The sequence below is a fragment of the Rhodnius prolixus genome, unplaced genomic scaffold (assembly GCF_049639745.1).
Source record: "Rhodnius prolixus isolate KJV_2025 unplaced genomic scaffold, Rpr scaffold_8, whole genome shotgun sequence".
NCBI classification, from domain to species: Eukaryota; Metazoa; Arthropoda; class Insecta; order Hemiptera; family Reduviidae; genus Rhodnius; species Rhodnius prolixus.
In genome coordinates this window covers 16,482,986-16,510,889 of record NW_027411593.1, presented here as the reverse complement: position 1 = coordinate 16,510,889, position 27,904 = coordinate 16,482,986, and the positions used below count along the sequence as shown (strand labels likewise).

The 27,904-nt window shown below is 33.6% G+C and overlaps 1 protein-coding gene across 7 annotated transcripts in view; it reads right to left on the bottom strand.

Annotated features, from left to right (window-relative positions):
• Positions 1-16,427: 16,427 nt before the first annotated feature.
• Positions 16,428-27,904, bottom strand: part of LOC141450939 (zinc finger protein basonuclin-2-like) — a 368,549-nt gene continuing 357,072 nt past the window's right edge. For 6 of the 7 annotated variants that reach the window (XM_074121888.1, XM_074121887.1, XM_074121885.1 and 3 more), the window contains one exon: positions 16,428-22,475. In XM_074121888.1, the coding sequence (XP_073977989.1) occupies positions 19,422-22,475 (3,054 nt within the window). In that variant the 3' untranslated portion in view covers positions 16,428-19,421. Of the gene's footprint in view, positions 22,476-26,450; positions 26,939-27,904 lie in introns of those variants that run through there. The other variant, XM_074121890.1, reaches the window with a different exon arrangement.

The window sequence follows — 27,904 nt, the reverse complement described above, 5'->3', positions numbered from 1 at the left end:
ACTGTTGAGTAAAGTAAGAAGTAATAATTATTCTGTACTGAAATTAATCTAGGGCACATTCTGAAATATTCAAGCATACGATAGGAATCGAATAAAGCTTGTAAACTAATAGTAATTAGATCACTATTAAGCAATTTTAACTATTAGTATTAGGATTAGAAACTACCTTATATAAATTTAATTTTCTAAAAACAGATGTTTAATTACTCGCAAGCTGTTCGTTACGTTTAGAAGCGATTAGAGTAAAGCTCTAAATGTGCAAAGTTGAGAGATGATTCAACAGAGTTGTTTTCAAATTATTGGACTTCCTGTAGAGCCCATTTCTATGTCACAGAAGAGAGTATATGAATTGAGAAAAGCTATTATACACTGTGGTTTCCCTAACATCATGGAGGTGGAAACAACTAAACTAAGTACAGTTATAAATTTAAACCGAAAGCCTCGGTAAAAAAAACGAAGAATTAAACTACACAATTTTATACGAATTTGTAGTTCTGTTAGTTCACATAGAACAATGAACGTTTCTACGATTAAAAATATAATGTAATTAAGATTTCTTCCAACTTAAGATGACAAATAGAAATTCTGTAATACCTACTTATTATTTACAATTAAAATTTCAGTCTGTAAACAATTTTAAAGTTTGGTTTATTACTGAAAAAGATCACGTCCTATATATGCAATAAGGCCTACACAGAACTTAGAAATTTAACGCATTCAAAAAGAACTTCCCATTCAAAACAAGACTAGCTGACTTAGACATAGCAACGGAACTCTAACTAAAAGGTTGAACAGATTCTGTTTTTTTATTAATTGTTCACTAGTTGTAAGAATATGAGTACACAGTTTGGAATTTTAACCCAAATAGGTTTAATCTTCTTAATGCCTACAAAGTCATTTTGTCATTTAAGTAGTTCGTTAAATGTTTTCTACAAAGGAAACAATGATATTGACGAAGTTTCGGAATAATCGTTTAAAATTTAACAATTTGCCACTACCACACAAATATCAAAAAACTTCACTTTAAACTTATCGATTGTGGGAGGGGGGGTCAAAAAATTATTTTGAAACTAACTGAAGAAGATGTCTTGAGATAAGTTGGATCTTGCACAGGTGTTGTTTGTGAGCTGAGGCAAGTTGAGGTACAGTAATTTGAATCTTGCCTTACTTGATCTCTTCAAAAGTGGGAACGAAGATTAATGCGTCGAAATAAATTCTTCTTGATTGAAGAAGTGAGCTTGAGATAAGTTGGGTCTTGTACGGGTGTTGTTTAGGAGCTAAGGCAAGTTGAGGAACTTGTCATTTGAATCTTGTTTTTTTGATCTCTTCAAAACTGGTTTACGAAGATTGTCGCGTCGAAATAAATTTTCTCTAAATGAGGAAGTGGACTTGAGAAAAGAAGCAAGTTGTTGTAGGTACAATGAGGGCCTTGTTTCGGTATTGAACTGCAGGAATTGAACTAAAATCGTTGGATCTCAGAAAATAACTAATCCCTACCTTCTCCATAGATTAAAGAGGAACACTAGTATTATTTTACTGTAAATTTATGTTGTCAAGATTCAAAGTTTTTAGACTGATTTCAAACTAAGAGAAAACAAAGAGCAACCAACTAAAAAGCTATTTTCATTTTGATTTATGCCTTAAATTTGCTAGTATTTAATGTAAACCTTAAAAAGCATTAATTGTTAAATAAAATTACTTTAATAACTTTCACTTCTTTTTATGTTTTAAATATTCCATTTTTAATATGTAAAGTAATATTAACAAATGTTACTAATTTCAATGTTTATTATGTGGAAGAATAGTTAGACTGCTCTCAAATTTCAAAAAATCCTCTCAAGTTCTCAAAAAAGAATTTGCGTTTCCTTGTATTGAATTGCCGCATGGTTCTCCCATTAATAAGATTCAAATAATTGGATATGAAAGAAACAATTAACAAAGTTATGTGAAGAAGCATTAGACGTTCGACCCAGTACTCAGTACTGTACTGAATATGAATCTTTGATCGTGGACTAAGTTCTTTTGGTAACCAAATATTGTTGATAACGCCTTGCTTAAGCAGTTTAATCATTCATCGAGAATATCACATCCTATCGAATTAAGGAACTGTCACTAAAACTTCAATACCAACTGAAAATATTTTGTCTTAATCCAACTTTACAACAATTTAGCAAAAAAAAAAAAAAAGTATTAGCTATAAAAATCGCGAAATCTAATTTTTCCAAGAACATCCAAAAACACTATTTATTCAATAATCTTTGACCATTGCAGTCAACATGCTGCCAGGGGACAATATCGAAACCGATCTTAAATCGACACTTAACAATTTGTATAATGTTTGCATACACCGAAATAGTGAGTTTTATAAAAATGCCACAAAAAAAAGGAACCGTTTCAGCTAAGAATCAAATTAAATCTAAAAATGAATTGATTGAAAATTTCCTACAGACTTGTAGCCATCAAAGAATTATGAAAGTAAAATATACAACGAAGTATCTATTTCTGGATTTCTCCAAGGGTTCACAATTTTTGTGTAAGAATATAGTGTTGTTTTAGGTAATGCTGTTTTACTTTGTAATTATTGTTATGGTGTCCAGTATATGGGTATAGTTTGTGTAAAACGCAAGTAGCATGGTACCTGAAAACCCTAACTAAAAAGCAAATTCTAAACTTTAATTTTGAAATAACTTTAATTATCTAACTAATATATTTTATTTGTCCACCTGAAAACACTAACTAAAAAGCAAAATCAAAATTTTAATTTTGGAATAACTTTAAATATCTAACTAATATATTGTCCATTTTCAAAGTATGTGGTAGATGTGTAGCTGAAAACCCTAACTAAAAAGCAAATTCTAAAATTTAATTTTGAAATGACTTTAATTATCTAACTAATATATTGGTCCACCTGAAAACCCTAACTAAAAAGCAAATTCTAAACTATAATTTTCAAATTACTTTAACTATCGAATGTGTGTATTTGTCCACCTGAAAAACCTAACTACTAAAAAGCAAATTCTAAACTTTAATTTTAAAATTTTCTTTAATTATCTAACTACTATATTATTGGTCCACCTGAAAACCCTAACTAAAAAGTAAACTCTAAACTCTAATTTTGAAATGACTTTAAAAATCTGACTAATATCTAAATACATAATATATGATATAAATATAAAAATAATCATGCTTAGTAACGTGCAGAATTGACTTACCCCTCTGCTCTACTTGGACTTGAAGTTCCGAAGAAGGATATTAATAGTGGCCATATAAATGAATAATTATGATTCCATTTATTTAAAAAATGACTAGTGTCATTCTGTCATGCACTAAATACATATCATGCACTAAATAGATGAAGAGTGGCTGGTTGATGTGTAGCTGAAAACCCTAACTAAAAGCAAATTCTAAACTTTAATTTTGCAATTACTTTAACTATCTAATATGCTGCATTGGTCCACCTGAAAACCCTAACTAAAAAGCAAATTCTAAACTTTAATTTTTAAATTACTTTAACTATCTAATGTGTTGTGTCATCCTTCTTCTTGAAGTTCCTAACATGCCCTAATAAATGGAACCATAATTATTAAATAATCCGATGTTGGAAAAGATGGTTCGCAAAAAATGGTAACTACTTAGCAAAATTCAAGCAAATAAAATTATTAAAATTTTGATAAGGAGATTTTAGAGTGCCACTCGCTGAAGGCGAGCCTAGAGCGGAGTGGCACTCTACTAATCGCGCCCGAACGTCATCGATATAACCACTAAGAATTCCCCAGTCTACCTTTAATGCTGTAGGTTGGGATATGTAACAATATCTTGCAGTTACATATCCATCGATGTAGTCTTCTGCGTCTTCGTCTGGGTGGAGCAGGAGATCCCGTCAATTGGCACTGGACACTTGACACTAGTTAAAAATATTTATATCGCAAACAAATACTTTTTAGCGCATTAAATTTGTAGCGGAATTTGGAAGAAACCGAAGCAATTATTTTTTAGTACGCACTGGTTAAAATGTAAATAATATTTAATAAAGGATAAACAAATTTCCGATGCAATCACTCCCGGGGATTTTAACACGAACTCGGTTCCTGTAATAATGAAAATAAAAGATTAGTGAAACATAGGTTTAGAAAATAAGTAGATTAGATTATGTATCTAATAAACTGAAGAAGTTAGTAGGAGTCAACAGGTTATGCATTTTGCTGATGGCTTCAATCTAATCAAGAAGGAGGTGAATTCGCTTTAGGAATTCGAAAAGTTTTTTGCAAACAGTAAATAAGTCAGATTTCAGTTCAACTGTGATTTCACTTAAAATCCAAATTTGTACTTATTCTAGACTTATATATTAAATATTGTTTGAATGTCTTCCAATTCGTTCAAAATAAATTCATACTTCAATAGTCAAATCTAAACTATTTGAGTGCTTTTTTATTAAACTTATTTGAAATTTGAAGCCCAATTAAACACCATTATTTGTGGCGCAATTTCAATAAGCGTTTTCAAAATCTGACCTTTAGAACTAAAGATCCATAAATGATTAAAAGTTAGATTTACTGAATCTTAAAATTCTAATTAAACAGGACTTCTTTTAAGAAATATAAAATTTTGAAGGAATATTATCAATTCAAATTAAGAAAATACACTTACTGTGCAACAAACAGGTAACCTGAACACGAGTAAAGTGATAACAGCTGCATAAAGGTAACAATGGCTCACTAGCGCCATGTTGAATATCCCTAATCAGCTGATACTAAGATTAGACTATAATATTAGCATATCAGTTATTTAGCTGTTTATGAAATATAAAGAGTTAAATGTAATTATTTTAATGATTCAAAAAATAATTGTTAAACTTATAAAAAAAAATTCGTTTTTTAAACATATTTTATTTTTGTGGTTGTTATCAGTTTAATAAGAAATTTCGTTCTCTAATTAATTGAGTGTTTGCGAAATTAACTAATTTTACCATTCCTAATTTAATGTTTCTTTAGTTCCTACTAATAGTTTTATTAACTATTGGCTTGTTTTCAAAAGGTGATTGTAACCATGCAATTTTATCTAGCAAACAAGACAGTCTACTAATCTACCTAAATTTAATAAATTTAGCAAGAAATTTTAAATGTCACTTGAAACTTTGTAAGCAAGCAGTAATAACTTAATACCACGAACTGCTTCTAATTCAAGCTCCATAATTTGAGCACGGTCAGGTACTTTGGCCGAAAGCTTGGTGTAAGTACATAACTTAAATCAACCCATAATTTTGATCAAAACATTCAAATAATAAAACTCAATCTTGTTCGAAAATTAATAAAATCCTTTTAAAACAATGTATATATTTGAATTATTTTTTCCTTCAGCTAGAAGAACCAATAAGTTCAAAATTAATTTAGAGAAATTTAATTCACTTTATCAAAAGGTACGTTCTAGTTGGTATAAAAATATATTTATATTCCACTCATTTCTTTATAAGAATTTAACCCTTATCTGTGCAGCTGAATTATTCATTGTAGTTAAAGAAAAGGACTTAGTCTAAAACTCATTCTTACTATTTGGAATAGCATAAATCATTCAAGAATCAACATTGTTTAAATTTAAAAAAAGTAATTTTCAGTAAATACCTACAGCAAATTCATTAAATACGTAATGTCTTAAAGTTCATCTATTTACTTACAGTGTTTTAAAAAAGGTCACAAAAATTTGAATTACAAAGCTGCTCAACACTATTGAGGATTCATCAAAATCTAATTTAGCATGCATTCAATTGAATTAAATAAATTTTATAACTACTAAGTAAAACAAAATTCCATCAAACTTTTATTACAAAGACTAAGTTATCCTAAAAAAGTTAACAATAGTTAAAAAGTATTGAAAAGTAAAAAAATATCTAATATATAAAATTCTCGTGTCACGGTGTTCGAACTTGTATTCATATAAATTCCTAGCAGTATTCATATAAATTCATGCCTGTTCAGACATAACTGTACTGGGTCAATTCTATTTTTTCCTAATTGCATTAAATAAAAATACGTAAAACCACAATTTTATTATGTATACTTCTTTCTTTCTAATACTCTATTAAACAATTTAAAAATTTGATGGAATATTAACAATTTAAATTAAGAAAATGTACTTACTGCGTAGAAGTGATGTTACCTCCCAACAGAACTCGAGTTAAACTGATAACAGTAATGTAAAGGTTACAACAGCTGTTACTGATACAGCTGTACCTTACTAAGCAGTAGGTACGTGAAGTACTTACAAATATTATTAAAAATAATTTAGTAGATTAATTTTTATTTTAAATTTCGACGCTTGAAATATTTTTTAAATAATTTTAATAATATTTTAGGGAACACTTTATGACGTCACAAGCAAATGATGACTATGAGGTATTTTGATAATAAAATAGTATATATTAATTTATTTTTAAATAATTTCAAAGTTTTTTTCTACATTAATTAAAAGATAATAGTCTAGATTAATTTTTGGAATTTAAAAAAAAAAAGTAATTCAGGTTTTTAAGACTAAGTTAAACAGCTGATTCTCACAACTTTTTTTAACATTTGGTCAAAATCTCCTCGACAGATTTTCTCTAATTTTTTATTAAATATTAGATAACTATTTTTAATATTTTATAACGATTAATAAATTAGTCGCAAATGTTAATCATGATTATTTTATTTAGTCGTGCATAAGACTAATTTAATAATTATTAAATATGACACGATTGAATTAGTTATGGCCTTTTAAGTCGCGAATAATTTTTTAAACGCAATTTTAGTCATGACTAAAAATATTAGTACGACTCTGCTTTAGCTTTCATTATCTCGTAAACCAGTGCGTGGATAGAGTTAATATTTTACCCATACTTAGAGACTGATGTAGTCTAAGAATGAATAAGATTTCATTACAATCTGATGACTGAAAAGCGATATATTGGACTTTTTTGCACTTTTTTTAACCTTTGATCGTTTAATGAACTCTTGTTCTTAACTTTTTGAACCGTATCTTTTATTAAGGAGATGCCAACAACGAAGAAAATATGTATGCAACTTATTCTTTAAAAACGTTTCTGAATGCCCGTAACACAGAAATTAAATTTTCGAATTAATTTTTTAAAAGTTATGTTACGAAACGGTACAAGATGACAAAACCATCAGAAGATTACTTATAAAGTTACCTTTTTTATTCAGATATTGCTTTTTGAGATCGAAAAGTTCTTCATAGTTTATAGGTATTAATAGCCCATAATTAGCCCATCTTTTTCAGTTTATGTCCTTGATACATTAAATTCGACTAACTTAACATAAACCATCTAATTAATTGAACTTTTTTCAATTAAACTGCAGTTAACACAATTATGACTGCACAGGGTTTACTATGATTTCACTAACAAAAACAATTAGAAAGGCACAAGAGTTTGTAATATAAAAGATTGCCTGACATTTTGTGGACAGATGTTTTACCAAAGAGGATGATATACAAACACTCATACTCTATTAGTTTTGTGTATAAAAGGGCTGAAAACAGAGAGGCCCCCAACACTCTTTTGCTGACATATTAGACATTTTGAAAGGTCACCATCCAACTGGACATAAAATGAACCATATTTCTGTTGCATCAATGTTATTTATCTCAAAAATATTTACTTTAGTAAAATGATATTTGGCTTAAAGAGGTCTTATGTCTAATTTAGGAGCAATTCTGATTAAAAGTAAGATTTAGTACAATTTTTTTCTACCTTGCACAGAAAAAGCTTTACAGGACTCACATTTACACGATTGTGTTCAAGTCTAAAAGTAAAATTATGACAATTACAACGGCAACCAGTTAGAAGGCAATAAGAGATACAACGAATTTAATTTTTGACAAAACTTTTGAGAAGTTCCGAACTTCTTAGATCTTCCGAACATTTAATGTTTTCAATACGAATATTTCGAGTGAAATAGTTAAGAATTTTAATAAAATTATTTTCAATAAAGTTAAAATTTTAATCATCTAGAACAGATTATTTTATTACTCGTAGTTTTGACTCCTCTCTTTTGCACTTTTGATGGTAATTGTTGCTACATCTATAATCTTTGAGATATTTCTTTTTTTTTTAACTATTAAGGAACTTGCTTTCTATTTCAAGCAACTTGATCTGTCCAATTAGTTTGTGGTTGGCTGGTCTCTGAACTTATTGATGCCTGTCCTGCTTTTACGGAATCGTTAGAATTCCAGCGGAACCAGGCGTTTTTTATCTGATAGTAAGACGTCTTTTATGAATTTCACTCAGAATCTTGATTTGAACTCTTTATAAGATAGATAGTTTAAGGAGATCACATAACGTAACGTGGCTTCTACCATTAATCACTGTTATAAATATAAAGCTTAAGAATAAGTATTCGCTAAAGACTCTTCGTGCAGATGGAAGCAAGAAGAACAACAGCAATGTTTATAATACTGGAATAACTTACGTATACGTAAAACAATGAAAATTGAAAAGCCCTTTCGTCAGTAGAGTTCTGGAGAACCCAAACAACTGGTCGAAAAGGGATAATAGAAAGCGAATAGTAGTAAGTACATGTATGATTTTGCATGTAGAAGATATGGGAAGGGCTTGGAGATATAGCGGCCAACATGGGCAGGTCAGCGGCGTTAGTGGCCGAAAATGGAGTGGCAAGGATTTGCATCGCCTAAGCTGGAGAGAAGCACAGAGCCGTGCACACATCAGAGCCGACAGATCCTGGCAGTAACAGACACAACGACACACCATACGCATCCATTAGAGATGGACTATGCAAACTGCCTCCTACTCACTGCTTCTGCAGGGGCAGAACCATGATGTACAACAGCCGGGGCTTAACTCCATCCAATATTTTCTGCGTCCGTGCCCATAAAGGACATTAAGTTATAGCCAGTAATACAGTGGCCTGTAACTCCATCCTAAAAGCTGCCCATTGTTACAATCCTGTCATATTGTGTATATATAACAAAGCAGAATATAATGTTTATAACCTTCTTGTATGGTTTATTCATATGAATATTTATTTATATGCATAAATATAAATTATTCCTCTCTTAATTTTTTGATGAGTTTCTTTTTTCAAGCGGATATAAAATAAGAACAGCCACTCCCAAATTACAGAATTCTATTTAACTACATGCGCTATTTACTGAAATAGATCGATGGAAGATGTCCAAATGAATCCTACAAATCTATTATCAAGAGTTTTTAAACTGAAATCAAACCTTTTTGGACACATACGTATAACACTGACAAATAGGATAACAGATTTGTAAAGCAGTTTACACCACCAATTTATAATAATCTATTTTTTATAACTTGAAAATAAAAATTTACATTCAGCAAAATCGTTCGATTCTGCTTTTGAAAAAAATCATCTTTTCTACCACGAAAATATTTACCACATCACAGTGGCCGTCATTTTCAGCTTATTATACCGCATACTTACTTACTCAAGGGCTATAACGGTCCATGAAGGAATACAGCTCTCCACCTCTCTCCATCTCTTGCCGACGTTCACTATCTCTGCTGACCAAGGGCTTCCAAATCTTCCTGCACGTCGGTCAACCATCCTAGTCTAGGCCTACCCCTCTGCCTTTTTCCACCATATAGAGCTTTCCTGGGACCTCTCGTCTCCTCCATTCGGTGCAAATGTCCCAGCCATCGTAGTCTACCAGACTTTATAGTGGCTACTATATCAGGCTCACCGAACAGTTCAACAACTTCTCGATTCGTCCTGATTTTATAGCCATCTTGCATCCTTACAGGTCCGAAAATCCTTCTTAATACTTAATACTTTCCCACCTGCACAACCTTTGTTCGTCCGCTTTGGTTAATACACATGCTTCCGAACCCTAGGTAACGATTGGACGCAGGGTAGTCTGGTGTATTCTTAACTTTATAGCTCGGAACAAGCATTTCCTTCTGAAAACTGGCTGCAGCGCCCAGAGACATCTGTTACCGGCTGCGATTCTCTCACATAGATCTTCCTTGTCACTGTTATTAGAGGTTAAAACTGCCACCAAGTATTTAAATTCTTTCACCCCCATCAAAAGAATATTCCCCCACCCGTAGGTTCCGGAATATTCTTCTTCTCCTCGTATTGACCATATACTTGGTTTTTTCGCTATTAACCTCTAAACCGAATTCCTTATCAGCCACATCCAGCTCCAGAAAAGCTAATTTTAGCTCCTGCTGCGAACTTGCCAGTATTTCGCCACATCATCGGCATAAGCTAATATTTGCACCATTCTATTGCCTCTCAAATTGATTGACAACCTCCTCACAATAGCTTCTAATCGCGTAGCAAATTTTATTGAAACAGGAAAAACTTGCGAGACTAAATCCAGATGAGAGAGAAATTTCCATTTAAATGTACTCAATTTTTTTTAAGCTCTCAAAGCTGTATGCGAGCGAAGTTCATCTAGAGAGATTATTGAAAAAATCAAACCTATTGTTTGATCATTTACTTCATAACAAGAAATTCATTTGAATCTTAACAAATTTGGATAAATGACAAGAACACCTAAATCTCATTTTATAGGGGATAACATTTAAAATTTATTATCATCAAAAACGGTTTTAAAATTATTGCCACGATAGCCGAGCGGTTAGGGGCGAAGCCCGCTTAGGTAAGTTGTGTTGAGGTACTTACTGGGTCCGATTCCCGATCCCAATTTATTCATGTAATATTAATAATTAAGTGAGTCCACGACACCTAATTTGTTAGTAATGCCAGCTTGAAATAATAGCCAAATCACTTTATTTTACTTTTAAACATGAGCATTGAATTTTGAAAAAGCCATCAGAAAAAAACTGTAAAGGTTGAGCTTTAATAAACAAAGTTGCCCGAAACTTCTTATATGTCAGCTTGGCTTCATGTATAGTAATCGATAATTTCGAGTGGTCATTGCAATAGTCGATACGTAACCAATTATACTTTTTTTTTATTATAACATTCTAAAAATATGAATAGCTAACATATAAATTTGTTTCCACCTTGCGGACATACGAGGGTCGTTTGAAAAGTCTGTGCAAAAATAAAAACTACTTAATTTTTTGGGGTAAACCTTTTTTATTTTTCAACATAGTCTCCTTTTAGGCTTATACACTTCGTCCAACGCTGCTCTAGTTTGTTCATCCCTTCCGAATAATAGGATTTGTCCAAGTCTGAAAAATAGCCATTCGTTTCTGCAATCACCTCCTCGTTTGAATAAAATCTTTTTCCCGCCAGACATTTCTTCACATTGGGGAACAAATAGTAGTCCGAGGAAGCCAAGTCTGGAGAATAGGGGGGATGTGAAACGAGTTGGAACCCTATTTCCATTAATTTTGCGACCACAACTGCTGAGGTGTGAGCTGGTGCGTTGTCGTGATGGAAAAGGACTTTTTTGTGGGCCAATCGTGGGCGTTTTTCTTGCAGCTCTGTTTGCAAACGGTCCAATAACGATGAATAATATGCGCCTGTAATAGTTTTACCCTTTTCCAGATAGCCGATGAGGATTATTCCTTGCGAATCCCAAAAGACAGTCGCCATAATCTTTCCGGCCGAAGGAACGGTCTTCGCCTTTTTTGGCGCAGATTCCTCCTTGGTAACCCATTGTTTAGATTGTTCTTTGGTCTCACGAGTGTAGTGATGTATCCATGTTTCATCCACAGTGATGAAACGACGCTTAAAGTCCTGCGGATTCTTCTGGAACAGCTGCAAACCGTCCTTGCAACACTTCACACGATTTCGTTTTTGATCAAGCGTGAGCAATAGCGGCACCCATCTTGCGGATAGCTTTGTCATGTCCAAATGTTGATGCAAAATATTATGTACCCGTTCATTCGAGATGCCCACAGCACTAGCAATCTCACGCACCTTCACTCTTCTGTCATCCATCACCATATCATGGATTTTATCAATGATTTCTGGAGTAGTAAGCTCAACAGGGCGTCCAGAACGTTCAGCGACACTTATGCCCATATGGCCACTCCGAAAATTTTGAAACCACTTATAAACTGTTCTAATCGAAAGTGCAGAGTCACCATAATGTTTATCAAGCTTCTCTTTACTCTCCTGAGGCGTTTTGCCTTTCATAAAGTAGTGTTTAATCAACACACAAAATTCTTTTTCGTCCATTTTTTGAAAATCACTCGACTTTCTCGATTCAAACGAATGCCAAACACAAAGAAATAGACCGATCTGGCTGAAACTTGGTGTGTGTTCTTCCAAGAGATGCTACTAACTAAACATAACCTCGATACGCGCCAGTAGTGCTATCTCTCTGACTTTGCACGGACTTCTCAAACGACCCTCGTATAACAACACTTCTGTAAAGATCGCAGTTATAATTTTTCTTGAAATTGGTCCAATTTAGAAAAAGGTGGAATTAGTGAATTTAGAATAAACTAATAACATATAGATCGTTCTATTTTCAGCACCGTAGAGGCTAAAAAAGTCTAGTCCTAACCTATTTATTGTGATGCCCTAAATCAATTAGCCCGGGCTTTCTTAACTTGTGGACTTTGTTGGGTATAAATACCTCGACATTTCTTTCCACAAAGAGAACAAGAGAGATTAATAAAGAAAACCAAATATCATTATTGACTTCAAATTCAGCGTGTATTTGAGGTGTTTTGAGTACTTTATTTTTTCTTTGAAAACAGGAGGTTAAAATTTACGTCTGTTTTAACAACTAATTTAATTCTTTGTTTCGTTTTCTTTAGAGCAGTTTGCACTTTAGAACCTTTTGCACTCTTAGGAACCCTTCGACTCGTGGTTTTCTTGAAGGAACCTCATGTTTAAGTAGCAAATCAAATTGTTTATCGAAGCTTTTTTTCTACTCAATTTTGCATAATTATTCTTGTATCTTTATTTATTCTGAATACAAACATTTTACCTCACATGAATTGTGAGAGAGGAATCAGGTTTTATTTTATTAATTTTCTAAAATATATTTTATGAAAACTTTCATCAGAACTTGCACTCTCATTCCAATCCTCTTGTCCGCCACTTATCATCACATCACCATCCAGATCATCCTCCCAGACGATCTGAAACGCCAGTGGCCTCGCGATTTCCTCTCTTCTGAGGAGAGTAGCTAATCCTAGAGATGACTTAGGGAGTGTTATCGCTGGGTAACTTCTCCCCTCAATTAGTTAGTTCGATGTCAGTTATTGTCATTGTTACTTATAGCGTGTCTAGCGCTGGTGTAACTTTACAAATAAATAAAAAAAAAAAAATATATATTTTATGAATAATTAATTAACAATATTTTAATTCAGAACAAATTAATAAAAAGTAAATTCTTTCGATGACTTTCCTGAGCTGGTTTTCCAACGCAAACCATTTTTACAACGGGAATAATTGTACAAAAATCAATTTACCAATGCATTGCTTTGGCTCCATCGGTACATACTTGATGACCTAAATCCAAAGATATATCTTGCTTTTTGAAATATGAATCTGTAAAATTAAAAATTTCTTCCGCAGTTGCTTCTAGTTGGCCTACTTTTGCACATTAGCATATCTTCTTGAGGAGCCGTCCCATTGATATATCTCACAATAACGAGCAAGCAAGATTCGCTAATCCAGCTATATCTGTAGTTTCATCAAAATGAATAGTAAATCCATGTTCCTTATATTTTACAATCAACTGCATTTTTTTTTATAACCAATTTATAATTATATTGAAATTTTCACTTAAATACTATATTAATTTAATATTTTAATAACTATCCAGTTCCTGCATGAAAAATTCCTTGTATAGCTGATTTCCATTTTACGTGCGTTTTGGCTGAGCAAATAGTGATCCCAGAAGCGGAACCCCATGGAACCAGGGAACCCATGTTGAAGACCCCTGATAAATTTTGAGAAAAATATTTTCCAAAAAAAATGTATCTTCAAGTAGCAAGAAAACTCGTTTCATGAAAGTCGAATAAATTTAATGTTTTCGACGATTAGAATAGCTTACCTGATATTTCTTGATTGCCAAATATTTAAAATAATTGTTAATTTTTCACAAAATACTCCCTGGTGATTCAATTTTGGCAATTTACTTTTAAAAAACTACAATTTTTTTTGTGTTTTGTTTTGTCTCTTGACAGTACTTTTAAACAATACTTAACTGTAACGTAGCGAAGATATTTTACTTCTGGGTAAGCTGTGAACATGTAGAGTTAGATTTCTTTCTAGTCTCAGGACAGTTGGTACCATGGACTTATAAGTTTTTGCCGAATTTATAGCAAAACTAGTCCATAAAAATCCATTTTTTTTTTTTTTTGGTTTCTTTCAGGAAGTATTATCCAGTATTGAAAATATTCACGGGTGAAATCATAGTTAAATAATGGGTCATTCCATGTCAAATCAACACGGGGTCTGAACCTCACCATCTCGGATTTTCTTGAAATTTGGCACATGTCTACTATTGGTATAGACTTGGAAAAATATGAAATTTTACTGTGATATGTCAACTGGTTTATGAGTTACAGGGCTGTAAAGTTGCCAAAAATGGGCTGAAAAACAGGGAACCCCGTTTTTTTGAATTACTGTAGAAGCTTTCCTAAGTGAGCTACAGACTTGGGATTGGTGTCATTTTATAGCAGATATAATGCCCTTTCCTGTGATATGCGACACCATATAGGTTAGGATAAATAAAGTTTGTTAAATTTAAATTTAAAATTTTTTAAAAAGTACATATTCTAAAATTTAAAAATTTATTCCATGAATAGTAGTGTAATGAATCACTGGGCAAAATATTAATTTGGGACGACAATGGCTTCATTGTTAAAAAAATTTAAGACTAAAGCTCCAATCCGATTAATTCAACTCTGAATTCATGTTAATACAATAATGCTAATAATAATTCCACTAATAAGTCCAAAGTAAAACATATTGTTAAGTAATAGGATCTCTTTATTATTTTAAGCTTGAAAAGGCTTCATTTGTTTGACATGAATCACTTTCTAATAGGACATATGTAAGTTCTTCCAGTCAGAGTCACAGGATCAATTTTTATCAAAACATCCACTACTGAGACCCAAAGAATATCGGCATTTCTTGGATGCGAGATGATTTAGAGGGTCCAGCTGGATGAAGAAAAGTTACTTTTACTTCATCAAGTTCTTCATTTTTCTCTAAAACATATCCAAGCCACCAGTTTCTTTATAGACTACACTGATATAACCTGATATGTCGACTAATTTTAGTTTATCAGGGAATTTTGAAACTTCCATTTCGCAAGCTTCTGAGTTCATAGAAAAGTTTTTAACCAATATTTTGGATTTACTTCAGGGAATGAAAGCATGGTATTGCTGTGTTCCTTTAATAGCCAATGCTTGAGTAAACCGATTTTTTAAAAAACACTCAGATTCAACATATTCTTCCCTGGGTTGAATATGCAAAGTCTATGTTGGTGATGTTTTCTACTGCCCACTCAAAAAGTTGTAGTGAAGTTTGGATTTGATTTTCATAGGGTCGTTGCAAACTGGCACGAGCTGCCAGTCACTTTACCGAACCCCCTAAGCCATTACAAGGCCCTTGGCCGACTTAAACCAACTTAAAGAGGCTGTTATCTCAGCCAAAGATGACTGTTCTTGAACAAAGATATTGAATTGAATTATTTTTGTATAATTTGATTAACTGCATAATTTCATTAAAATAATATATTATAATTAATATGATTAATTACTGTAATCATAATTATTAATTCTAAAAATGATTTCAAAATCAATATTTTAAATCTTAATAATTATTAATTATGATTCATTGATTCATTATTACTATTTTCAATTTATTTATTACTTTAATTTTATTAAAATATATTTTCCATGAAAAGGAGCTTTAGTCTTAAATGTTTTTAACAATGAAGCCATTTCCGTCCCAAATTAATATTTTGCCCAGTGATTCATAACACTACTAGCTATTCATGGAATTAATTTTAAAATTTTAAAATATGTACTTTTTAAAAAATTTAAAATTTAAATTTAACGAACTTTATTTATCCTAACCCATATGGTGTCGCACATCACAGGAAAGGGCATTATATATGCTATAAAATGACACCAATCCCAAGTCTGTAGCTCAATTAGGAAAGCTTCTACAGTAATTAAAAAACACGGGGTTCCCTATTTTTCAGCCCATTTTTGGCAACTTTACAGCCCTGTAACTCATAAACCAGTTGACATATCACAGTAAAATTTCATATTTTTCCAAGTCTATACCAATAGTAGACATGTGCCAAATTTCAAGAAAATCCGAGATGGTGAGGTTCAGACCCCGTGTTGATTTGACATGGAATGACTCTAATGTGTCACAAACAATCAATTGTCTGAACTAAAAATGTGTGTCAAAAGAAATTAGACCATTATTATTGTTTTTTTTTGCAATTATTAAATTTATTTTTGATAATTTGAAGTAAGATGAAATAATTACTTTTCTATACATACAATTAATTAATTTTTATTTTATATTTAACAAAACTTTGATAGACAAATAATTATTTAATACTATACATGAGTATTTGAAGGTACAATCAAGTGTTTTCGATAGAATACACAATTTGATTAGTTTTATACACAGAAAAACATTTTTTCCTCTAGAATAGAAAGAAGAGATCATATATAATATATATATTTGTATTTATTTATATATTTATATATTCATGTAAATACACTAGAATTTTTTTATAAATACACTTTTTTTAAACTCTGTAACCAACAATTTTTTTTTGTTAATTCCTTTGGAGATTGGATATATTTCAAAAAAGCGGATAAGACAATCAAAGAATCATAAATTTTTTTTTTGATTATTACAATATAATTTTCATTTTTGATTTCCAATATGATAGAAACGAGATAGATAGAGTAGGAAAGTGGAAAATGGTTGAAATTGAAACCAATAAATGGGACCAAAATACTGATGATTTGATTTGCGAGTTTTTCAAGATATCGCAAAGGTTCTTAAATGTTATTATCCTAAAATCTGTTCGTAAATTTTCTCAAATTGATAGAATCTATTGGATTTTTTTTTCTTCCATGATTTGTTCTTTATTGCGGATTGTCTAGTGATAATGCTAATTTTTAAATTTTCTGTGTGGGCTAACTTAGAACTACCAAATTAAGAAAATCGATAGTTAAGTGCGTGAAACAATAGTTCTAATAATTTGCCAAATAAATACAAATTTAGAAATTATTTAGTGATTCTTTTATCTATAATGGACATCCCTTTCAGAATCCATCCTCAACCATTCTGGTAGCATATTCCCCCCCCCCGTTCGCGCATCCAATCCCAGCCCAGAAATATATTTTGAAATAAAATAAGTCACTAGACTAGCCCTGGAGTACAAAAAATGGGGCTTAGCTATAAATTTTAAAAAAACTGAGTTCATGAGTACCCAAGGAGGGCTACTAGAAATCGAGGGGAAAAGAATTAAAAATTCAAACTATTTTAGGTATCTGGGTACCATCCTTGAAGTAGATGGCGGCTCTAGAAGAGAAGTGTCAAGAAGGATCTCTGAGGGTCGCAGAGCCATAGGGTTGCTTAATCCTCTACTGTGGAGCAGTAACATACTACCGTCAGTTAAAAGGCTGATGTATAAATCCATAGTCGAAAGCTTTGCACTGTACGGTAGTGAAACATGGACTCCAGGAAGTTTGAAATTCTGAGATAAGAAAGACTATGGAAGTAGAGAAGGACATGCTCCAACGAAAGGTTGGAGTGGCTCGGACACGTTTCAAGGATGGAAGAGGAAAGGATTCCAAGAAGGATCATGAAATGGGACCCAGAGAGAAGAAGGAGAAGAGGCAGGCCGAAGCTGTCATGGCTGAAGATGGCTAAGGAGGATATGGCTGGTTATGGCGTTTCAATAGTGGACGCAAAGAACAGAGAGGTTTGGAGAAGTAAAATAAAAAATTAAATTAGTTTGGGCGAGGGAATCCTCATTATGGGGAAAACCCTCAGAAAAAAAAAATAAAATAAAAATGAAAAAAAGAATCTTGTACCATGAGCAAAACAAGGAGAATTCAAAATTTTGGAGACTACTCGATAAATAAATTTTAAATTAAAGATTTAATCTTTTACACACCAATATCTACCCAAATCATTCTGACAATAACTCCCCAAAATTTTCAAAAACCTATATACCCTTTTTGTTTCAAAATTATGCGCGAATCACTGTGTACCATTTTGAGAGACAAAGTTTCAAAATTCCAGGTCTTAGTCTTGGCATAAGAATATATTTTACTATGATTATAAGAAATTTATGACAAAAGTTAAACGCCTCCATTCTCGACTTCTAAATTGGTAGTTTGAAGAAGAGCCCACAAAAATTTTGAATTAAATTACTGCTTCTTTAATTTGGACGCAAATCAATGATCAAGTATACTTTCATTTTAAATAAAATCAAATAAACCAATTTTAAAAAACCAATATATCACAATTATAAAAATTAAGCTGTTAACGTTTCTCTTATTTACAAAGTATTTAAATGAACCATTTGATTAAAATTAAATTAATTATATAAATTTATGAAACAAAAAATTTACATCACCAATAATCTTTTATTGTTTTATGAATTTTTAATATTTCTTAAAAAAAAAAAATATTTACAATAAGTTTCTATTTTAATTTTATTTAGCAGATATAATAGGGTTTTTAAGGGACATCTGGGCGCGATATTTCCTGGGGATTTTTGGCTGTGGGTGTAAATTATACATGATGGACTTTATTTATTTGGTGGGAAATATACAATAATTATCTTTTATATATATATAATATTTATACTTCTTTTTTTATAAATATAAACTAAACATCACGAATTTCTCGATTAAATTTAACTACGAATACTATAGTTTTTTTTAATTATTATTATATTACTAATTACATTTACATAAAGATATAACATAAATACATCTAGTCGTATACCTTGACAGCAGGTTGTTTTAAATTCTTTCATTTTTTGTTTAAATTATTTGGATAAATAGATTTCCAGAGCTGCACACCTTAATTAGTCGTAGTTTTGCATTATAAATATTAAATGCATATTCCCTTAACCCCCCAAAAAAGTAAATGTTCTCCCAGAGAAATTGCCAAATTTTGTTTTGTACATCTATTAAAAAAGATTCACAAATAATGATCGGAAGTTTGCAGAGAAATAATCAATAACTGAAAGAAACAACACTTAAATCAAAATTAATTTACACTGCACACTATTTCATTTCATTTTTTTTGATTATATTGCACAAAAAGATTGTCTGTGGGTATTGTCCGACATTATATTAATATATTTATTGGTAGATTTTAGTGTTTTGATTTGTCCACGACGAATAATTTACAATATATTCTTCTAGTTTATTTTATAGTAAAGAGCAATGAAAGGAACATTGAAAGGGAAACCTAATATTGGAGTCCAATTTTATTTAGCAGAGATCACGAATGCCTTTGCTTCAAATGTTGATGTAGGCTTTCATCTTCAGCATGATTATTACGCTTTAAACTGGACACAAATATTAATGGACAACCGCTCACCGTACATCTATGCATTTCGCTTGCATGATTCTTTTCATAATGCTCTTTCAAACAGGCACGATCTTTCTGCGGTGATTGGCAATATCTACATGGAAATAGGCCATCTTTATCCGCGTTTAATTTGTCATCATCTTCAGCGTATACCAATTGTCTAGGCGATGGTGTTCCTCTAGCGGAAATTGGTGAATTTGAACCAGAAGAACGACCACCATTAAGCGCAGCGGATGGTGCAGTTAATGGTGGAAAACCAGGGAAACCTGGCAAACCTAGACCAGGATGTAGGAACAATGGTGGAGGATGTCCAAGACGATCGCCGTTCAAGAGCCCAGGCGGTGGTAAATGTGGAGCACCACCTAGTGAATGGCTATCCGCATATAACCTAGCCAAGAACTCCGTATGTAGAGATGGATTTGCCGCTAAAGTTTGTAGATGGGCTGCAGAATCTAGAAATACACCCGCTTTGTCCGTAAGCGATGTTGATAATAATTTCCTATGTAGATTTAAATTAGCACTGTGCCTATCGCGGCTCCTTTTCGACGGAAATGCAGCGTTGCAACCATCTACGGAACACTTATGCATTAATTTTAAATGCACATTTTGATAATGTGTTTTCACACCAAAATGGTTTTGGAAAACCTTTCCACACGCTGTACACATTCGTGGATTATCCTTATCAATTGGCACATCCATTGTAGTGATAAAAGTGCCGTCTTGAAAATGTCCGTAGACATGATGTTCTGGATCGTCAGATTGGGAATCATTTGATGATCCGGAGGATGCATTTGATCTTGCAGGACTAGGAGGATCTCCAGCACCCGTGTAATTCAAAGCGGAATAGGAATCGTGTTGTTTAATCATTTCACCGAAATGCCCCTGTGAAAGGTTCTCCAGCTGGCGCAGCGCATTAGAGGAATCCATGGACTCTTCGCTCTTGTTGCTATCTCCGTTCCGACTGGAAGGTCGCTGTTTACCTTCGTCTTTGTTTTCTGTTTCGATGACATCAGCTTTCTCTTCCTTGACTTTTGGTGAATCAGCACGTGGATTTTCTATTTTTAAGTTTTCGGCAACTTCGATTTTTGATTCCGGATTACTTCTTAAATCTATTACGACTTTGTCGTCGACATAAGTTTCAGAACTAGATTTATTTTCAATCGTAGAGTCTCTTTTCTGGATAGTGTTATTGTTTTCTATTTCATCGTCGTTTTTTTTAATACTCATGTCGTGACATCGTTCCTCAGGAAAATCTTTTTTGTCTCTTGAATGAGATTGAAAGACAATATTGCTGCAGGAATCCTCATCGCTAATCAGTCCTTCGTTCGTATTTACATTGTGCGAAATTGCACATCTCGTCGGGTTTTGGTTTTTCCTTTTACGAGTACTTTTCGTTACGAGGTTTTCCGCTCCGTTTTCTTCTTTAACGCTCTGCGTATCCACTACACTCAGTGAATCATCGTTACTGTCCATATTACTCAACAGATCCTCATCGCCGTCACCATCTGATTCAGACATCTTGTATCGTTTAGATGTTGGCTCGTCCTCGTGTTTCTCACCGTTATGATTGTCCGAATCACCGTCGTAGTCTTCTTCTCCACCCCCCTCTACCACTATTCCATCATCATCATCATCATCCAACATGTATTCCTCCATAGGTTCGGATGATTCGTTGCCAGACCTTCTTAGATCATGCTTAGACGAAGTTAAATCTATACTTTGTTTTAGATCAAGAGCCGCTGCTTGATGTCTTAATTCTGGCGGTGGTGTCAACAAAGGAAACGTGCCAAATGTTAAAGGATTCAAAGCGGCTGGCAATGGTGGAATTAAAATCGGATGATTCTGAGCGCTACGGCCATCGTGAGGTGAAATTTTCCTCCGAAGATGTGGGCTGTGCAGTTTTGGATTTGGATTAGCGCTGTGCCTATTTCTGGATCGTCTGGAACTGAACATCATATTGCATCCTTCCACAGTGCACTTGTGCATTTCTCTAAGATGTACAGCGGAGAAGTGTATCTTGAGAGCACCTTTATCGCAGAATGTTTTCAGACAAACATTGCACTGGACCCTCTTCTTTCCGGTAGCCGGATTTATAAGTTGAGTGCCTAAATTTAGCGGCAGTCCAGCCGAGCCCCATTGTCTTTTTACCGGCGTAGTGTTCTTTCTATTGTGTCCAAGCCTCTGTTTAGGATGACCTGGACTATCGCGGCTCAAGTTCAATGCGCTCTGTGAATTTTCTTCATCATCGTCATCATCTTCAGAGCCCATTTCAGAAGAACCGGTGTTCAGATAGTACTCTGTTGATGGAGATTTATGTCCGGTGAAGACTGACGGTGTACTTGGTAAAGATGGAGGTGGCAGATGAACGGCTGAACTACTTGTAACGCTCAGGTTCATCAACCCTGGTGGACTAGTTTCTTCGGATGGTCTTCTTCGTTCTGGACTGGTCTTACCGGATATTTTTCTGAAATCAAACGGTTGCATATTCTGTAGCCTGTTTAGCGGAGATACGGTTATTGAACTGGATGCGGGCGGCGAAGCTGTAGTCGGTGTAGAGGTTGCCGGAGTACAGGTTAAGCCTGTTGGTGGAAGTTTAAAGCTAATGGGTGGCGGAGGAGGTGGAGGTGGCTTGTGTTGTTGCAGTTGTTGCTGCGGAGAAATTGGAGGTGGCGGAGGTCTTAGGCTAGGTGCTGGAGGATGCAACGCGGGCGACACTGGTGCTTTCAATAGATGGCTGCTTCGTCTGTCCTCGTCCTTGCGGCTGGGTGGCAGTGCTGTCCTTTCCAGTAATTTTTTAATATCTGCCTCCATCCGCGGAATGATTCGGCTATCTCCCACGCCATGCAATAGAAGTTGCTGGGTAATAGCCCGAGTTTCGCCAAACCTCAGGAACTGTTGCAGCACTAATGGTTCCTCTTCAGGACTGCAGATGTTCCATCTGTCCAACACCGCCCCATGCGGCTCCTGAAACATTAAATTACTTGATTACTTTTTTGCAGTAATGCCAAAATGGTTCTAATGGGCAGAAAATTAGCAAGGGTTAATTTTCCATTAAAATAATAATAAAAAAGTAAAGAGTAAAGAAATGCCTATTTTTTCAGTCGGGCTTTAAGTCCAACTACCTTAGGTGACGTGGACGGAGGCGACTAGCAAACATACTTTACTATAAATTTCTCATATAAAACATTAAATAAAATCCAAGGCCTAGACCGGGAATCGATCCCAGTACCACAATACGTATAAGCTTTGCAGGCCTCGCCTCAAACCGCTCGGCTACCGTGGCGTCTTAATAATAATAATAATAATAATAATAATAATAATAATGTCAACTTTTCATATAATTTATAGTTCTTTAAGATATAATTATTATTTCTTTTTACTTTATTTTCTATTGTTAACAGGGAAGTTAATTTAATTGATGAGAATTGTTTTTAGTTATTTCTAATTTTGTACCATAATTTTGAACTTTCATAGGTATGTTTGCAAATGTAAATATGGGTTAATCCCACTGTTATATACAGAATTGTATCGAAACAGTGTTTAATAAATAAAATAAATAATGTCAACTTTTCACTTTGTTCGGTTAAATTTAATCAAAATTAGGTTTCAACTGTATTTAATAATTTACATACCATTAAATTTGGCTTTATAAAATGCTGTTCACACAGTGTTTAAACAAATGAGATTAAATGAAATATAATTCCAAAAGAAGGTGATAAATAATTGCCCTCTAAACAAAAGCGGTAAGCAAAAATTAATGAAACATGCGAGCGCCTAACAAAGTAAATAAAGTTGCAACGCTTTGAATTTTCAGTTCCAGCTTAATGTCCTGGTGCTTATAGATCAGCTGTCAGGAATGATTAATGTAATGCAATAAACATAATTCATTAATACAGTATTGACAATCCAAGGTCGAGAATGGGAATCGAAACCGGCAACACTGGTTTAATTAACCGTCGAACAGATAGAAGTGGGAGGTAGCAGAAAATTATAAAGTGGTTTTCCTGATCATTTAGTTTAAAATAATTTTTGCGTTATTAAATAAAGTAATATCCCTCAGGATTGGGACAGGACACTAATTTATTTATCAATCCCTGATTTTCTTTCAGTCGTGTAACGTTTGATGTAGAGAATTCATTGCAATAGAAGTTGAAGGGGAATTCTCTACATCAAACATATTAATCAACCTCTGATGGTAAGTATATGAAGGTGCGAAACCGGCTAGAGAAATAACAAACATGAGTGCCAGGCCAATTGGTATTAAGCAGCACTATCTATCTTCAGGATGTTTTCATGTACAGTGTGATTACTGAATATAAAGCGGTAATGTGCCTGATTTAAAGAATTTAGCTTGAGCTTGAATTGGAACTGAAAATTGCAAGGCGTAAAATGGTTGCGGAGCAGGAATGGTGTTGTAGAATTCTAAGCAAGAAACTAAGTGAAAAAGGAAGTCAACTGTAAGTTATTAAACAGCCACTCAGAGGATAGGAATCCTTAGAGGCTAGGACATGAGGAAGAAGTTCATGGATATCAACAGCATGCAGGCATTTGTATGATGTGTAAAGGACTTTTAACTACATACTGAGCTATCGGCTCTTCGAAGAAGGAAAAAACTAATGTAATCAAGCCTTACTGAGAAACCTCAGGCTTTTAAGCCAAATTGGACCAAGAATGCTTGCCCTAATCTATCAGTGCTCCCGATCCAAGGCTCATATACTTAAATTAGCAGCTCACAGAGCCTTAAAGTGTCAAATGATGCAGGCCAACTGTCAAATAATGTAGCTCTAGCTATTCGGGCCTAATAATTTTAACTATATTAATTTGGTTGAAATTCTGGTACAGCAAAACTGGCCAAATCATTTTATTGTAAGAAATGTAAGAAACTAAATGTAATAAAAGAATCTCAAAGTGGAATGCGGAAGTAATAACAATTGAAACAGAAGTTTCAAAACCAAATTGTAAGACCAGTACATATACATCTTTAGCTACCGATTGTTTTCGAAATTACTTAAATAGACCACAAAATAATACTGGTAAATGTTGTGTGCAGGTATATGATTTATAGGGCATGAACTAAAGTGTAGTATAGATTGGCCTAATGTTCATGTCGTGAGGCACATTCCACTTCTAGAGTCTAAAAACAGTTTCAACTAAAAGTGATAAGCATTAAAAATACGCGGTTTAATTCAATAAGGATTCGGTGCACTGAATCCTTAGAGTGGTTTTCCAGAAAATCCTGAAACTGGAAACAAAAATCGGATTTTTTTTTTGTGTAAAATAATACGGATTTACCGATTCCAGTTGATCTGAACCGAGTTTTTTTTTACTTTTGAATAAATGAAAATGCCCCCTTTGTTCTCAGTAGGGAAAAACAATTTCCCTGGTGTTAATTCAAGCTGAAAAATTTGACACAAATGCAATAATACTTCTACTCAAAGTTGTAATAAAATTAAATAACTATAAACAGAACGAAATAAGATTTTTTTTTTTTTTCAAAATCGGCTAAGAATGCGTACTTGAATCACTTTTACACTAATTCGATAGTTTTCTTATAGTTATCCAATAACATTCCCACATTGTTACAATATTATTAAAGTTTTTAGTAAAATCCCAGAAATACAATTTGTAAAATAATGAAATGAATCGGATTATCACTGTGATTAGTGTACTGGAGTTAATGGTTTCGAATCCACAACCAGCTGTTACATTTAGCTTGACTATTTACTGTCCGTTTATGAAGAATGTTTTCTATAACGAGAGAACACCAATTGGATACCGGCTTTGCACTGAAAAAAAGGCTTTGGCTACCATTAACTGTCCCTAATTAAAAAATATAGCAATCAAATTTGTAAAAAAGTAGCAATTATTTGAGATTTGTTTTAATTTTATTGATAAAAATAGAATAAGGAAAAAAATTATCTGAATATAAATATTCCAACTAGCTTATAAATGAATTAAAATTAGATAATTTTATCAACTGTCACCTAATCTTAACGTTTTTTAAATTCTTTTTTTTTGCTTGATATAACTTTTATGAATTGAATATGGTTTAAGGTTTGATTAGAGAGACACAAATAAACCTCATTTTAATTGTAGGGGAAATATATCTACTACACTCGATACCTAACTAATTCAATAAAGAAAATAATACACAAATATTCGTGCCGTCATTACTTTTAACTGAAAATTTAAAAGAAAAAAATAAATGAAAAACATTAGAAAAATGATTAAATTCTAGTGTAATCCTTCTATCGATCAGGATGAACTACCAGATAAAAGTTCTGTAGTAATCTTTCAACAAAACATCTTACAATAAAAAATGTAAAATATAAATGAAGGTATAAAGTTGTTAGACTAACCGATATCTTTTTTAAATCTTTTTAAACTGAAATCTTAATTCAAACGAATGTTTCGCATATATTTTTTTGTCCATTGGACTGATGTTTAAATATCTCCGAAGGAATAAAACTAAAAAGGATTCCCGAACTAATATGATCTTCATAGCCACTAGGTGCATTTATAAAACATAACAAATTTTCTACTTAACAATATTTAATAAACGAACTGGGATGCCTTATTGAATCAAAGCCGTAATTGAGAAGTACCTAGCAATAATGGTCTAGTTTGTGAAGTGGCCGATATTATTTTCACTAGAACGCACTTAGTTGTCGCGTTATTATTGAATATTCATTTAAAATGTTATTCTCGTGTAGAAATAAAAAAAATTTATTACACTTTTTTGGTTATATTCCATTTAAAATGCCAAAAATAATTAACTTAATTAATCAATCAATCTTGAAGATAATTTAAGATTATAACTGACTTGTTTTAGGGGGATACGCTTCGTCCGTTTAGTTTATTATTAGATGCCGCTGTTTCTAAGATTAGATTAGAAAAGTATTTAGCTAGAAATAAGTATAAACAAAAACTTTTACGTACCATCAGCAGAGGAAGTGTATGCGAATAAAAATAACTTAGATGCGGACTGGCCATGGATACGAGATCAACTGAAGCCGAGTGTGGTGCCGGAGGGGTAGAAGCGGCCAGTGTGAAGCCCCGCCCCAGCCATTGGTCACCAGAATATCCCCACTATTTGCTGTTACCTTTTGCCCAGAGTAGTGGGGGGCGAGATTCTGCCCTATCCACCAACTGCTCACAGAATAAATATTTGAAGCGCCGCACAACCCTTCCACTACTCTCAGCGCGGAGAAGCCCACTTCTTCTTCCAACGCTGTACTTTTTCTTTCCTTCATCCTACTCCATTTTCTCTTTCTCTCCCCACCGACCTCTTTGTACTTCTCTCTGTTTTATCAGAATTCTCTTTTTTACTCTCATCTTCCACTCACGTCCTTGCAGCACCTCACTGTCACACACAAAGACACAATAACATCGCTACATCCTTGCTACAACCCTCTCCCATACTGATCCTCCGTGTCTAGAAAACATGCACATGAAACTCATCTAAAAAATATAGTAAATGAAAATTTGTTTTCAGTTAAACTGATTATTAGTGGTATGAAACAACTAACTGTTGCACAATTATGCACAACCTGCGACAATATCCAGAAGCGTTCAAGAAGTCTGTTAATAACACGTATACAATGGAGGGGCCGTATCAGTTGAATGTTTGTCTTTGAAGGTTTTGATGTTTAATTTAAAGCGCGTCAAACACCAGAGGCCATTTAAACCTGAAACCTTAAACCTGCCGGCCTCTGGCAAGTGTTCTCTCACAGGAATCCTAGATTTTATTTTAATCCGGTAAAAAGATTCTATTTTGTGCACTCTAAAACTAAGTGCATTTTTTGCATAAAAATTGTTCACGATCACACGTTGTTGCATTAAGGCTACAGCTACCATCATTGCTATTGTATTTGGATGCTGAGAATATCCCGACAATTTCAGAAAGATATAGATAGATAGATTAGTCTAGGGCGGCCTCAAGGCCTACGCCACTGCGACCCCTTTGAATCTATTGTGGCTCCCCTCACTCTAAAGCTCACCCTCCAGACCTGTCCTTTTAATCAGACTCTTGATGCTGGAGAGCGGCTCTTGGGTAAAGCTCACAGGCCTTGGTTTTTCCTCCCCGAGAAGTAGCATCCTTAGCCACGACAAGCCCCTCACACTGACACAACACGTGCAGTGCCGTTTCCTCCTCTTCCTGACAGAACCTACAGAGGCTATCATCTGCCAGGCACATGCGATGCATGTGTTTCCTGAGCCTGCAGTGGCCAGTTAATAGGCCTACAATCATCCTTATAGTCCCACGGCCTAGGCAGATTTATTCTGTAGTCAGCTTCGGCGAATACCCTTTAATGAACTCCTTCGCCTGTCTCTGCCCAGTGATGGCAAGCCATCACTCTTGAGACCTACTCTGCACCCATAAGTTAATGGCC